This window comes from Camelus bactrianus, chromosome 2 (genome assembly GCF_048773025.1).
Source record: "Camelus bactrianus isolate YW-2024 breed Bactrian camel chromosome 2, ASM4877302v1, whole genome shotgun sequence".
NCBI lineage: Eukaryota > Metazoa > Chordata > Mammalia > Artiodactyla > Camelidae > Camelus > Camelus bactrianus.
The window spans coordinates 97,685,302-97,700,920 of NC_133540.1; the positions used below are offsets into that span (position 1 = coordinate 97,685,302).

The window sequence follows — 15,619 nt, forward strand, 5'->3', positions numbered from 1 at the left end:
TAGACACTAGGAATTCTGTACCACACAGGGCTGATGTGGTCCCTGCCTATCACAGAGAGGCACTGAAGCAACTGTTTTGACAGCATAGACTTCTTAATGCCTCCATTTCCTCCTTTTTAAACTGAGGATAATGACAGCACGTATCTCATAGAGTTGTGGTGGAGATTAAATGCATTAATATATGTAAAGTGCTTAAAACAGTAGCTGAATATATGCATACCCCATGACCCAGCATCCCTCTCCTGGGTGTCTACTCAACAAAGATGCATACATATGTTTATTGGAAGACATGCACAGGAATTTTTATAGCAGCATTATTCATCGTGGCCCCAATCTGGAAGCATGGGAAATGTCCAGCAGTGGAGTGGATAAAGGATGTACGTTCCTATAATGGAATATTCTACAGCAATAAAAAAGAACGAACTCCTTCTACAAGTAAAATCATGGATGAATCTTACAATGCTATGTGAAAGAATCTTGACATTAAAAAGTACATACTAAAGAAAAAAACATTGTATGATTCTAAAGCTAATCTGTGGTGACAGAAGTCAGAATATGGATAACCTTTATGGGGGCCAGAAGGATGATTAATGACTGGGAGGCCTCGAGGGTGCTGGTTATGTTTCAGTTCTTGAGTTGAGTGGTGGTTACACAGGTGTCTTCACTTTGTAAAAGTTGAGCTCTTCAACTATTGATGTGAATACAAAACAATTCGATAAATTATATTATAGATCTATAAAATGCTAAAGTTGGATTATCTTAGAGGTCCAGAGAGATGCAGTCAAGATGCTGCGTGTTGAGTTTTTTGGGTCAGTGAGAGACTAGAACTCAGGTTTTCTGATTACTGAGTTGAGTGCTTTTTCTTATATTCTACATTTTTCTTTATGCTACATTATATTACCTTTTCTGATGCTTATAATGGGTCAGTTGAGAATTTCAGCTCACATAATTAGTTGGCTTCTGAGTTTGGCTTATTTCTAGAATTATTAAAATGTTACACCCATTGCTAACTACCTTTGGAGAAAACCAAATTCAGAACTTACTAGCTTGTGGGGATTTTTCCTTTTACATCCTAGTCTTCTGATAGCAGTCTCTGAAAAGTGTAATTTAAAGGCTCATGATAAATGGATAGTTGTGCAGAAATTTCTGATCTGGGAAAGTTTCCATTTACTTTGTTACTTTTCAATCTTAATGAACTAGGGAAGAAATCATTTTTCAGCATTTTTGGCTTTCACACAGCTCATAAACAGTAAAGTCTAATTTGTCAAGGACAGCAATAAACGTCTCTGTTATCAGGAAAAAGCTACAGAAATTTTTCTCAATATGGAAAAACTTGGCATTTCTCAGACTCTTACCATCTTCATGTGCTTTTCTTTTGATGCTCAAAGTTCTTGAGTTTTTGGTATGACCTTCAAATAATTCTTAAATAAAAGAACATAGGAATCATTATATGACATCATCTAAAATACATTAGTCTTCAAGCATTCAAGTACACTAAAGTTAGAACACTTAAGCAATTGGACAGATGAAAAATGAGTTTAAGAGTTAGGAATATTTTGGTACAAGGTTTGAAAAGAAATTGAAATTCTTGATTGTATTAGCTATGTGATTTATAATAATTTGGGGGATCATTTGAACATAAAATAGTGTTAGGAATTTATTATTGAAGAATTTCTTGCTAAGTTAAATGCAAAGAGAGAAGTTCATAGAATTTTTATTTAAAAAGGTTAATTCCAGAGTTACCATGTTTCCATTTGGTAGTTCTGAGAGATGATCGTCTTAGGAGGCCATCAACTTCTTCATAAAATCTCATTTTTCCTTGAGGGTTGCCGTTTTTCTTTTGTAAAACTCTGTACTCATATTTTAAATTTTTGTATTTGGTACGACATTGTTTCCAGTCTCTGTCTATTCCAAACTGCATTAATCTTCTGGCAATTTCCTCAAATATTTGTCTGTTTCTTGTGGCCCCTTCAAGCATTTGCTTAATTTTTTCATCAGACCATATGTGTATGAGTGCTCTGACCTCATTGTCACACCAGTGTCTTCCAGCCTCTGTGTCACTCACTGTTATAATCTGTAAACGACTTTTAGCATCTTCTAAAGGAATATGACTACCTGTAAACCAACGTTATTTACAATTATTCAGATTTAGAGATACATCTTAGAGATTATTTAGACTTAGAAATGCATCTTAGAGGTATTTGAACATCATTCATTAAAACAACCTGAACTGACGTAAAGCACTGAGAATTACAATCATTTCAATATGAGGGTCAAATTTTTTCCCATACATTCATATTCAAATAAAATAAATATGTATTTAAACTGTAAGGCAGACTAGTCCCCAGTATTAGTGGGAATAGTTTAGCTGCTTTTTATTAATATGTACTCTGCACTGGATATTTATGAATACAGAGTCTTGGTATTTACTAAATTTTTTTTTTTTTATAAGAAATAGAAATAGACAGTTTCTTTCCTCCCCTACCACATTCTCTACCAACTCAGTTATAATGAGGCATTTGGGATAATACATAATAGAGATCTTTCCTATAACTATTTATACTGGTGTATGTTAGACTTTAAACATCACCAGAGCATTAAAAATAGAACAATTTAGACCCGTTACCTGACCCAGTGATACTCTGTGGTGCTATGGGGCCGCCTGCCTCTTCTGAGGCAGTACTTACAGTGTCTTCCTCTGTCAAAAAACAAAGAGAAAATCAATTTAAATTTGTTGTTCATAGAAGCCTAACCTACTTTTGTGATTGAAGATTATGCTGAAAAAAGTAGTAAGACTGGATCCCAAGATCAAAACTGTAACCTCAAAGCCAAGAACATTTGCCATCTCGAACCAGATTTTAAATGGCATTGTAGGATTCACTACCAACCAAAATATTGGAAGTACTCTGCCATTAAAGTGATGAGACCATATGCTCTATTTGGGAGTATGAAAGTACTTTGTGACCCATTTTGGTAACATCTTTCATTGTTACATTTTAATGCTTGACAGAGAGCTCTTAGAACTCCTTTTTCATTTGATCCCCATTGTAACTAATTACTGCAATACATACAAAGGAATAAAAGACCCTGAGATTAAATGGTCTGAGCAGTTTTCACATTGAGATGTTAACAGCAGACAGATGATAAACATTTTAAGGAACTTAAAATGGCTAACCTGGCAAATATAACAGTGCTTTATTCTAGTGGAGCAGTATATGAATAGAATGTCAGCTGTCTGTAATTTGGGGAAAGCACCTCCTCTTATGCATATGTTGGATTGCTGTGTTGAAGTATAGCAGTGCTGTGACAGTCTTCTTTTATCTCAGCTGTACTTTCCTATACACTGGGACTTCTAAAAAAAAATCCTGTTACTAAATATAGGTGTCTACGCAGTTGCCTGTAATGATTGTTGTAAAATTAGACAATGGTTTGTACTAATAGACGTGTGAAGCAAAAGGTGGTTAGAGGGCAGTAAGCATATGCAGCAATGAGTGTGGAGATTTACGTCAAGATAGGACCAGATCTTCTTATTGAGGACGTGTTTGGACCATGAGACTAGGCTGAAGTTTAGCCCCCTAGCAATGTCAAGATCTCAAATGACAGGTTGTATTCTGGAGCCACCTAACAAGCTACTTTTTTTTTTTATTGAAAGTTTTATTGAGATAAGTGTAGATTTCACATGCAGTTGTAAGAAATAATAGATATCCTTTCTACACTTTGCCTAGTTTTTTCCGATGGTAACATTTTATAAAACCATGTATACTATTAAATCAAGGATACTGGAATTGGTACAATCCACCACTCTGATTCAGATTTCCCCAGGCTTCCTTGTACTCTTTTGTGAACGTGTGTGTGTGTGCTTGCATGTGTGTATTAAGTTCTGTAATAATTTTGTCACTTGTGTAGTTATGTGTCTTTTTTTTTTTTTTTAATGGAGGTACTGGGGATTGAACACAGGATCTCATGCATGCTAAGCATGTGCTCTACCACTGAGCTATATCCACCCTGTGCTATGTGTCTTTACCATCAAGGTCAAGATACTCAACAGTTCCAACATCATAAGGATCCCTCTGGTTGCCCTTTTATAACTACACCCACCACCTCCTTCTGTGCCCAAACCCCTCCCAAACCCTTGTCCTGCTGGCTACTTTTTAGAGAGGACAAGTCCAAGGTAAACTTTAAACTCAAATCTCATTTCAGCAAAATATGAGTTTGTAACATTTTACTTAAGTGACTAAAACTGTCACTTCTTAGGCTCAGGCACATGCCCTACTTCTGGGAAATAGGAACATTTAGGGAGATATTAGGTATTATGTAGAAATTTTGAGTAATTAGTCCTGGAAAATAAGATGTCGTAGGAGGGGGCAGAAATCCCTAAATTTAGTAGCTTTTAAGGAAAGAGGAGCTTTTAGTCTCTTATGTTTCCACCCCAACTTTGTGCACAGCAATTCAATCTGACACTAACCCAGAGTTAACATCAGATTCCGAAGCTTTCGAAGCTTTAAGGGCTGACTGGCTTCAAATTCAGGAGGGGCCATGACTTTCTCAGGTTTGATAATTTGCCAGAACAACTCATAGAATTTAAGAAAGTGCTGTATTTAGGATTACAGTTTCATTGTAAAAGACAGAACTCAGAAACTGCCAAATGAAGAGATGCCTAGGGCAAGGTCTAGGAGGGTCTCAGGTGCAGGGTGTGTCACCCTCCCAGCACATCAATGTGTTCAACCAGGAAACTCCTCTGAGCCAGAGTTTTTATCGACATGATCGATTATGGCATGATTAGTTAAATCATTGGCCACATGATTGAACTCAGTCTCCAAACTCACTCCCCTGCTGGAGATCAGGCTGACCCCAAATTCCAGCTCTAATCACAAGAGTGGTTTTTCTGGTGACCATCCTGAAGCTATCTAGAAACCCACCTTGAATCACCTCATTAGAATAAATTAACAAGTTGCCTATATTTAAATTTATCTGCATACCTATGTCTGAGCTTTTCTTAATTTATAATATTTTTAAAAGTTCTAACATTGTGTTTCATTTGACTACATTAGTTTGTCTAATAACTTTACTGTGAAGATTATCCAAATTGTTTGCAAAATATACAGAAGTGTTTATTAAATACTCCACTTTAAAGAAAACTTTCTATCTTCCGTCTATGAATTGGAGAACACAAAATGCCTGGCATACCTTCTTAGATACTAACAATAGATACTTTAATGCCCTCTGCTGGCCATCACATTGCTAATTTTTGTTAAATTGCCAGGATAGTGTATCTTTTAATTTTGGAAACACAATTTACTATAGCCAAAAGGAAAATAGTTTTAACATTATCCTTAAAAGAACAATGTAGTCTTTCACTTGTAATTTTTAGGCTGATGATAAGCGTGGCCTCCAGTAAGATATATGTGCCTGTCTCCACCCCTCTGAGCCTCTGACTGTCCTGTACTAGAAAGCAGTGACTTGCAATAACCGAGGTACTGAGAAATTCCACCTCATTTAAATAACAGCTGGTGTTGGAGATGAATTAAGGCAGTTTAGTTTCTCCTACTCAGAAAAGACACGTAGCTGATAAGATTGTGCATCACAGATTTCTCTCTAGGCGACAGTCCGTTATCCTCTGGTAACTTTCTGATTCCTTTTATCCTCTTTTGCCTTTGCATCAGAAAGGGAGAAAAATTAATTATTTTACATCCAAAGAAGTAGTTATTCAGTTTTCATGGGCCATTTCTTTTTACTGAAATGTGTAAGTAATAGGCATAGCCTAAGAGTTCTATGATTCTTCCCAGTGATTATCTTCTTTATTGCAATGGTCATTCATCCTTTAAGCAATTTTTCAGAATTAGCTAATTTTCTCCTCTAAATGGACTCAAATATGTAGTACTCTCTTCAGACCTCTGCTGGTCTTATTCTCTAAACATGACAACCCGCCTATGCTTGGCGATCTTCTCCCAAACTGCAAATGCCTGAACCCACTCTACAACATATACTAAACCAAAATCTCCAGGAGTTCTAAGTTGGGAACCAGAATACAAGGGTCCACGGCTCAAATGGATTTTTATTTGAAAGAAGAAAATGCTTGTGGCGTATGTTTAAGATAGGAAAGATACTGCTTTTGGGAGATCAGTTTTAGGACCAAGTGTCAAGGTTAACAATATGGAGCAATAGCATGTCTGACAGTATTTTTCCTAAAGATAAATATCCATGTCTTTAAAAAAAAAAAAATCCATGTCTTTAACCTCAACAGAACAATCTTCTAAATAGTGGAGTGGTGATTTGAGCATCAAGAGGTATATATTGCAAGTGTGCCTAAAATTACTTGCTATTTAAATTTTTTTCATGTACTTAGCTGCAGGGATCCATGTGGGTTAATACCTTTCTTGGTTTATTTTCATTTTAAAGTTTAAAATAACATAATTTCTAGAAGAACTGTAAATATATCCTGTTTCATATTTTCTAAATATATTCCATACTAATGTGTAAACATACCAAGCAGTTTTTTTTAAAACCTACCCGTTTACATCTGGCTTAATATTTTCCTTTTACATATAGAAAAGTATAAAGAGGTGTAGTACTTTAGTGAGTTTTCCAGAGGACTAATAAGCTAAAATCTTCTGAATGCTAAAGTTTTTTAACTTTTTCCATGGAAATCTTTCTATCTGATTAAACATTATATGTAGTAATCTGATTTTAACTCTTAATGACACAGGTCATTGTGATGATACCTTAAGAAATCTAAGAGCACAGAGCTTTGTTTACATTTGTTGTCATGCCCCTAGTCATCTGCAGGTTAGTTAGCCTATCAAGTTAGTCTCCGTAATTTCTCTTTATTTTCACCTATCAGTGTTCTAGCTTTCCCTTCTCCCATTAAGCTTTTAATCTGAAGTTTGCCAAGAGTGTGAGGAATTTGATTGCCTGATTATTTTAATCAGCATTGGTCTTTATACTTTACAAGGCTGTATGCAGCTTTGAACTCAAAGACTGTGTGCTAGGTCTCTGACTGCAAGGCTTCTGCTTCGGGGCTCAGTGATCCCCTCTTCCCCCAATTTTGGTTTGTGTAAAAGACAAACCATCAGATTGGAAACAGTCCATCACTTTAGTACCCTGTGCCACAGGGCTGTCGTTCTCAGACTTGAGCATGTATCAGAATCACCTGAAGAACTTGACAGATTGCTGGGCCCCAACCCGAGTTTCTGATTCTCGATGGGGCCCAAGAATTTACATTTTGAGTAAGTTCCCAGATAATCCTGATCAGATATAGGCAACTTTACTGTTGTTAATAATTTCCACCTTCCATTTCTGTATTTTGGAAATGTATCATCCAACGATCCTTCACATAATGTTGTAACATTCTATTCTTGTATATATTCTTACAACTTAATACCATCCTAGATATTGTAGCTATAGTATAATATACATAATATGTAATATTTTAAAGGCTACCTTTATGACCTCTTCTAAACTCAATTGTTTCCTAAAAGCCCCATCTCCAAATGCTATTACAGTAGAGGTTAGGGGTTTAACATGAATTTCAGGTTGACACAGTTCAGTCTGTAGCAACATCTTATAATCGTATTTTGTCACACACAAAAACAACAAAGAGTATTTTTTTTACCTGTGCCAGGGCTTTGTTTCCTATCTGTCTCTCTTAGGTCTACTGGCGTATTACTGACCAAGTCATCTTCAGCTGCATCTCCAGCAATGACTGTGTGAACATGGTAGGAGGCATGGTGGTTTGTTTCTTACTCACTTTCAGAACTGAGTTTTAAACTCTAATGTATTATTTTCCCTTTTAGAGTGAATCTAACACTAAAGACTGGTTGTTTGCTTTTCTGTAGTTTAGGTTCCCCACCCTTAAACATCTTTTAGTCTTGGGTCACTATAAATATCTGGTGTTGTAAGTCCCTAACTAGGTCTTCTGACATAACCGGTGGGGTCATCGTCAGCTGAACCTCCAGCAATGACTGTGTGAACATAATCATGCCACTGCTGTTGGGCTGCTTTATTGCTAGTCGTTTTAGATTTTAATTTTAGTGGGGGAGATGTCTGGTTCCCCAGTAGGCCAGTTTCTTTCTTGTCAACCAGTAACACATGTTAGGACTTCTCTCCACTATTCCCAATCCTAACTCTATCATTTCCCTGTTTTTCCTAGATGCATACTCTTACTAGGACTGCATCATTTAAGGTGGACGTGAAGATCTAGAAACATCATGGGTAGTGCAGGCCTTTAAGAATATCTTGTCCAGTCCCCCATTTTACAGAGTCAGGTCTAGAGGAGACGGTTTAAAGTTCCACAGAGTCTGAGTTAGAACTTGGATTTCCTGACTCCTGGTTTAGAACTCAGTTTATTTCATGCTGTAACGTCTTTGTGTTAATTGTATCTCAATCCTTTGGGTTAAACTCGTTTTAAAGAACTTTCTGAAGGGTCCCAGAACTTAAACTTCAAAGGCTTTGTATTTTTGTAAGTTTTTCAGTGCCCTTTTTCTGCTTACTCACAATTTATCACATTTGATATGAAAACTTGCTTTAAGTTCTGCCATCTAGAGTTGCATTTTTTCTTTATTAAAATTGGTCTCTTTAAACTTCTGGAAATCCAATTTTATTTCCTTCTTTTGTGTAATTTTTGTACTATTCTCCACCATCTGGGGGAGATCAAATATATATGAAATCTGTTTTATAATAAACTGAATAATTAGCTTGTTGAACAGATTTTAATGAAATCCATGTAACTTAGACTATATTCATGTTACTGGCTTTTTTTGTACGGTTACATAGTGTTAAGATTACTTTTCTTTTTGCCTTCCTACCTGGCTGGTCCTCTTCTGCTTTCATGTGGGCATATCCTGTGGCTTGCTCTTCATCTTGGGATTTCTGTCCTTGTGATTTTTCTGTTTTATTGTGTCCCAGAATAGAATCCAGCTCGGTAAAAAACTTCATACTCCTGGTCATGCCTAGGTCTTGAGCCATTTTTACAGTCTTGTACTCATGTTTTAAGTTTTTGTACTTTGTCCTGCACTGCTTCCAATCTCTGTCGATTCCAAGTTTCTGAAGCTTGGCAGCAATTTGTTCAAATATCCTTTTATTTCTCACTGTTCTCTCTAGTTGTTGTTGTATGCCTCTGTCAGACCAGATGCCTATTAGAGCCCTGACTTCTGGCACAGTCCAGTGCTTTCCTCCTTCATTTGCTACAGTTGGAATAAAAGTTGGATTATTTGGGGGTTCCATTATTGGTGTAGAGTTACCTGGATCAGATGAGGAGGGAGAGAGAGAGAGAGATATATATATATATATATGGGGTACTTACATCACACAAGATAAATAATGGGATGCAAGATTAGTAAAGAAAGTAATTTTCTCCATAGGAGATGGACTACAAATCATGGTTTAGTTTTTCTCAAACTATTTGGGAAATGGAAGTACAGAGCCTGAATCTATTCCTTATTATAACAGTGACTGGCTTTAATAAAGTTGTGTTTTTAATTAGTTACATTTTGATCATCTTTCTTCTCCATCATTTCTTTCTCTTCCATCCCACTCCTTCAGTATGTGGAGTGTCTGTCAGTATATGATCAAAGTTGAATATGTAATTTTGTAGTATTTACTTGTAGAAAGCAATAAAATTATGTAAGAAAATGGCTCATTGAAGACAATTTTTTTGTGGTATGTGTGAGCAATTCATTTTCTTTGCATTCTTTTTCTTTATCTAATGGTTTCCATTTGCTACATATCAGAACCTCCTGGGGAGCTTTTATAAACTGCTGCCCTCACCCTTCATCCCCAGATTGTGATTCTAGCATGCAGTTCACGGTTGAGAGCCAAGACTACTTGTGGGTAAAGGGCTTGGAAGAGGCACATTGATAATTGGTGCTTCTTACTCTGTGTGAAAATATTTTACTTTGTGAAAATAAAAATTGTCTCACTGGTTAAAGACCTAATGCCATTTTAAGTGAAATATTATGTTCCTTTAATGCAAGGAAATGTGCCAGAAATTTCATGTCTTAGGCAGGATATCTCCACTTAGTTATAAATCCTTTAATATAACATAGTGCCTTTGTGTTTGATCTCTGGCACAGTTTTGCAACTCGTTTTATGGTAACATTATTTGACATTATATTGGTTATTTAACAACCATATTATCTTGCTTTTCTCAGATTTCATGTTTAATAAAACAGTAGTTCAGACTTTATCTATAATGTAAGTCATTAAAAAACACTATAGCCTTTCCCTGAGGTAGGAAGTTGTTTTTATTTTGTGGTGTATTTAATATCTTTGTTTTGAGATGCTTTTCAATGTTTTTTCTTACTTGGATTAGCCTTCAGTAAGAATTTAGAAGCAAGAAGGGTATTTACTTTGACTTTTCAGGCGAATAAAATCATCCTTGACCTCATTATGGATTTGATATTATTTGCTTTCAAATGTAAAATTCTGTTTGTCTTAGACCCCAGGAATGCTAAAGTCATGCTCATTAAATATTAAGCACCCACTATGTGTAATTTTGGCCGTCAGATTCCTTAACTATATTTAAGGAATAGACATTAGAAATTTGAAGGCTAATATTTCCAGGCAATTTACATTTTGTTAAAGAAATCATTTGTTTTAGAAATGATTTTTTTGTATTTTTTATATAATTTTAAAGGTTACTTTCCATTTACAGTTATTACAAAATATTGGCTATATTCCCCATATTGTACAATACATCCCCCCCCCCTTTTATTTTTGCAGGGAGGGGTAGGGGAGAGGTGATCGGAGTGAGTTAGTTAGTTAGTTAAGGTACTGGGGATTGAACCCAGGACCTCATGCATGCTAGGCATGCACTCTACACTGAGCTGTACCCTCCCCTTCTAGAAATGATTTTGTTTAGTATAGGTTGGTAAAAAAGAGGGAAACATAAATTAATCCTAAGTGTTTCTATCAGGAAAAAATCATCCATTTTCTCAGATTTGAAACCAGCCTTACTTTCCAGTTTGAAATTGGATCAATTTCATTATATTTGGCCCACCATACTATACCTACCCAGTTCCATTGGTCTGATATGAGAAACCAAAAGTAAAGGATTTTCTGATATGTCTTCTTTGTCTGCTAATGTAACTGACATTTTGCCTGGAAAGAGAGAAGTCATTTTAAAAATAAGTACCAAGGAAAATTAAAATTGGATTAGTAACTGATCATGCTAATACTTTGAGCTGAATTTGATCATACTCATGAAGGATTATGGATTTATGGTAAACATTTGGTAATAAAGTGATATAATACAGTTTAAATATTTATATATATGAAGAGAAATCAAATTTCTTCCCATTGACATTTTGAATTTCCACTAGAATTGTCTGTCAATTTTATAAGTTTCTAGAGATGATTGTAGTTAGTTTGAGGTATTTTCTTTATATCTGTATTTTAGGTGCTTTAACATAGCAAGCAGTGTAAGTGATACTAGTAATGTGAAAAGAGAAATCCTGCAATGAGATAATCAGAAAATCTTGCTTTATTGGCATATATGGTCAAGTAGCTAAGAGTTTATATGTATCTTATGTAATTAGTTGATTGATACATACTAAACTTTACAAAAATTAATCTAACTTTTGCTTAAATGGACCAAGGAACGTCATTTAAAAGAACCACACCAGCCTTGAAAAATGAAGGCGTCCCTCCTTGATCTCCTATATCATTTCCACATATGTTTTTCTAATTTTGTTTTACTGAGTGGCAGAAATAGCATTATATTCTACATTAGGAGATCAAATGTTAGGTATGATTTCAAAGACATAAACATTCATTTAAAATCAAAGTAAAAATTGTCAAATTTTAAGTCAGGTTTCATAATTATTTGAGGCTAAATTGCAGTTCGGGAATGTTTTGGGTTTAGTTAGAAACATGGAAAATAAAAATCTGAAGTTAATTAAGAATTCTCTTTAGAGAGAAGAACGAAGGACACTGATATACCCAGGTAATTTAACACCCAAGCCTGATGATGAGAATAGTAAGGAAAGGTAGGGTTTGCTAGTCTGTTACCTGCTTTAGGGCCTACTTTTGTTTGTTGAGAAGGTTCTGGAGCTGAAAATACAGGTGTGGGCAAAAAAGAAAAGTTCTCTTTCCAGGGATTTTTGTTTTTTTCTGAAGTTGATCATTCCTAGCATGAATCTCAAAATTGTATGCAGGGCCTCATGCCCTGGAGATTTTAAACTGAAACTCTGAAATCATTACTCCTAATGTGCATTTGTATAAAGTAACAGGAGGGAAATAGAGTGGAAGCTTGATCACTGAGGGAAGCGGCAGTAGGCCAACGGTATTCTGAGGTTGAGGGTGATTATAATTTCCAGAACATGAAGCCTCTTAGAGTTTGTATTTGAGTCCTTTGCCAAGACTCGGTCAGGCTACCTGCTGCCTAACAGGGGACTGGATTCTTTGTCCTTAGACACTTACATGAATTAGGTTGAGCCCAACAGTGGAAAAGGCACATTCATTTTCTTCCCTTCTTCATTTTACCATACACTAATAAACATTCTGCTGGTTCCACCACGGAAAAACCAGAAGACATTATAAATGAATCAGACCTGGAGAAAGGAGGGCTTCCTAAGCCTTAGAAAATAAACTATTTGATTATGTTAAAACTGTTGACTTTTGTAGATCAAAGAAAAATCAGCCAAAATTGTAAGGCCAAAGAGGTCATGCAAGTTTTCTAAGACCTCCGCTGACATGAACAGTCAATTCATAAAACTGATTAAATACGTAGAAAAATGTTCCACAGCACTAATAATTAAACAGATGCAAAGTAAAAAGTTATTGATTGCATATACCACTATACATAGCTTGTACTTATTAAATTAGCATACTCCACTATTTATTAAATTAGCGAAGTGTCTCCTCCCTTCAACTTCACCCCATAATATTGTATTACAGGGTTCTGTAAAAGGGACACTGTTAATATAGTTTTTTTAAAGCAATTATTTTAGCAATATGTTTCAAAGTAATCATACCCCTCTTGACCAGAAATTTAACTTGATAGTCTATCCTAAAGTAATAATGTTAAATATGCTCAGAAGATATTGTAGTGTCATTTCTATGAGGGGGCAAAGACCTAAACTCTTGTACATGCACTCAAATACAATGGAACCATTAAGTAACTATTAATCCTAGATTATGATTAATTCTGGGTATAATTTAAAGATTATTTTTAATATGACAAAATGCTAATGTTTTTGTAATTTTATAATTTAAAAAATTTTATAAACAACAACCAGTAGCATTGTAAAGGATATGTGGGAAGAGGTAAGAAGTTATCTTAATATTCCATGTAATAGATGATGAAGTTTTGGATGGTGGTAATGAGAATGGAGCAGAGAGATAAATTTATTAAATATGTCAGTAGATTTTTTTTTTTTTAAGGATTTCATGGTTGACCAAAAGTCAAGGATATCTTAAACATTTCTATTTTTTAACTGAGGGGAAATACAGTGATTGTAAGGTGGAAGCATTTTGTAGGAGGATCAATTTTGATGGGGTAAGAGAGTTTGGTTTTAGACCTGGGGTTTGAGATGCCTTAAATATACACGGTTAGTTTATAATTATGGGCCCTCTGTTCACGAGTAAATTGGGGAGTTTGGAGCCATGGGAGTAGCTGAAAGGGCTAGAAGATCCTGTTTGGAAGTGGAGATACTAGCACCGCATCTTCATTACACCAAGCTTCATTGTACCATAAAATGAGGGCTTCTCCCAAGCTGAGTGATTTACTTAGTGTTACTCAATATTTAAAGCATTTTAGATGAGGAGTGCAGGGTGATTAATTGAATAAAATAATGTAGTTACTGTTTAATTTGATAATGACTGCAAAGCTTTCTCAGAATTTGGTGTAGTATCAGAAGTGTAAAGGGAGTATGTAAGTGGGGTATATTTTTTACCAAAGAATTTATTATTGAGTTTTAAACAGGAAGTTCAGATAACCCAGGTTCTCTGTAATCCCTGTCACTTTTAACCCCCTTCTCATTTGGTACCTTGATTTTACCACTTTGTCTTGGGTTACATTTATCTACAGTTCCCTCCTTGCTGAGTTACATTGATGAGCGCATGTAACTTAGGGCTTTGCACATGGTGTACACAGACAGTAGGTATTACAGATTTTGAACTGAACAACTCTGCTCTTAAAAATAGCAACTGTGATTACCATACAGAAATTATACCATAAGTTGTTTTTTTAAAAAAAAGAAAGAAAACAAACCATAATTGAATGTAAAATACTGAACACATAAGACCCTAATTTAGTTTTATTTTTGAATATGTGATACAAGCATTAAAGATGGTTTAACGCAAAAAAAAAAGCAACTGTGAGATTTTGGCTATGGGAGGAATGTCATTACTGCCATTGATTTCCCCACCTTGCCTAGTGATGCATTCGGCTTCCATAGGCACTGAGCAAATTCTACATAAATAGTAGAATAGTAGAATCTTCACAACACAGCAGGTCAGGAACCTTGTTTTAATAAGGCATACCTCCTTTCATTGCCCTTTGCAGGTATTGCGGGGGAGTTTTTGTTTTTGTTTTTCACAAATTAAAGGTTTGTGGCATCCCTGTGTCAAGCAAGCCTATCAGCGCCATTTTTCTAACAGCATTTGCTCACTTTGGGTCTCTGTGTCACATTTTGGTAATTCGTGATATTTCAAACCATTTAATTGTATTATGCTGATCTGTGGTCAGTGATCTTTGATGTTACTACTGCAACTCCCTGAAGGCTCAGACGATAGTTAGCATTTGTCTAGCAATGACGTATTTTTAAATTAAGGTATGTACGTTTTTCAGGCATAATGCTGTTGCATACTTAATAGACTACAGTATGGTGTAAACATTTAAATGCACTGGGAAACCAAAAAATTTGCTTTATTGCAGTATTTGCTTTATTGCAGAGGTCTAGCACCAAACCTGCAGTACCCTGAGGTATGCCTGTTTTTAAATCATTTAATCATAAATCATTTAATCTGTCAAATCTATTTGTTTTACTTCCTGTTAAAATTGAGCTGTTCTTCCAAAGAAGTAATGAAGTTCTCTATCAGTTATTAGTATCTTAGTGCCTTTATTTATACATTTAGGAAAATGGGAACATTAACATAGAGCAGAGAGGGGAGGATATAGCTCAGTGGCAGAGCCCATGCCTAGCATGCACGAGGTCCTGGGTTCAATCCTCAGTGCCTTCATTAAAATCAATCAATCGATCGATCGATCTAATTACCTCCTCCTTCCTCAAAAAAATAAATAAATAAAAGACAGGAAATATTAAAACAAAGCAAAAAACCATAGAGCAGAAAGTTGTCTTGTTTGGAGCTGTGGGAAAACAACAGTTGAGCAATATTTTTTTTTTCACCACTCTTATAAAATTAAAACTTAAGTTGTTTTCAGAACCCAATCCATTTTCCAAAAACCATATCAGACATGGGTAAGGAGCAGTTGGCAGTAGCAATTAGTGGCATTTTAATGTGTTTTTCCTGTATTTTACAGATTTTTTTAAATGGTGGTATTTAAACTTTTTAAAATTAATTTTTACCTTGTGCAAAATAGCATATACATAAAGGTCGGTTGTTTTTCTCAACCTTGATATTTCAGGCTATATTTATCATATGGACTCAGAAGTCTGGT

General features: G+C 35.3%; 2 protein-coding genes across 2 annotated transcripts in view; one reads left to right on the forward strand and one right to left on the reverse strand.

Moving 5' to 3' along the window:
* Window positions 1-15,619, reverse strand: part of PAICS (phosphoribosylaminoimidazole carboxylase and phosphoribosylaminoimidazolesuccinocarboxamide synthase) — a 38,839-nt gene that overhangs the window by 22,771 nt on the left and 449 nt on the right. Inside the window, exons 2-6 of the mRNA XM_010966107.3 lie at window positions 11,011-11,097; window positions 8,805-9,239; window positions 2,627-2,698; window positions 1,744-2,115; window positions 1,356-1,421 (exon numbers count right to left, since the gene is read on the reverse strand). Of these exons, the coding sequence (XP_010964409.2) occupies window positions 1,356-1,421; window positions 1,744-2,115; window positions 2,627-2,698; window positions 8,805-9,239; window positions 11,011-11,097 (1,032 nt within the window). The remainder of the gene's footprint in view (window positions 1-1,355; window positions 1,422-1,743; window positions 2,116-2,626; window positions 2,699-8,804; window positions 9,240-11,010; window positions 11,098-15,619) is intronic.
* Window positions 1-15,619, forward strand: part of PPAT (phosphoribosyl pyrophosphate amidotransferase) — a 36,827-nt gene that overhangs the window by 4,307 nt on the left and 16,901 nt on the right. The window lies entirely within an intron of this gene.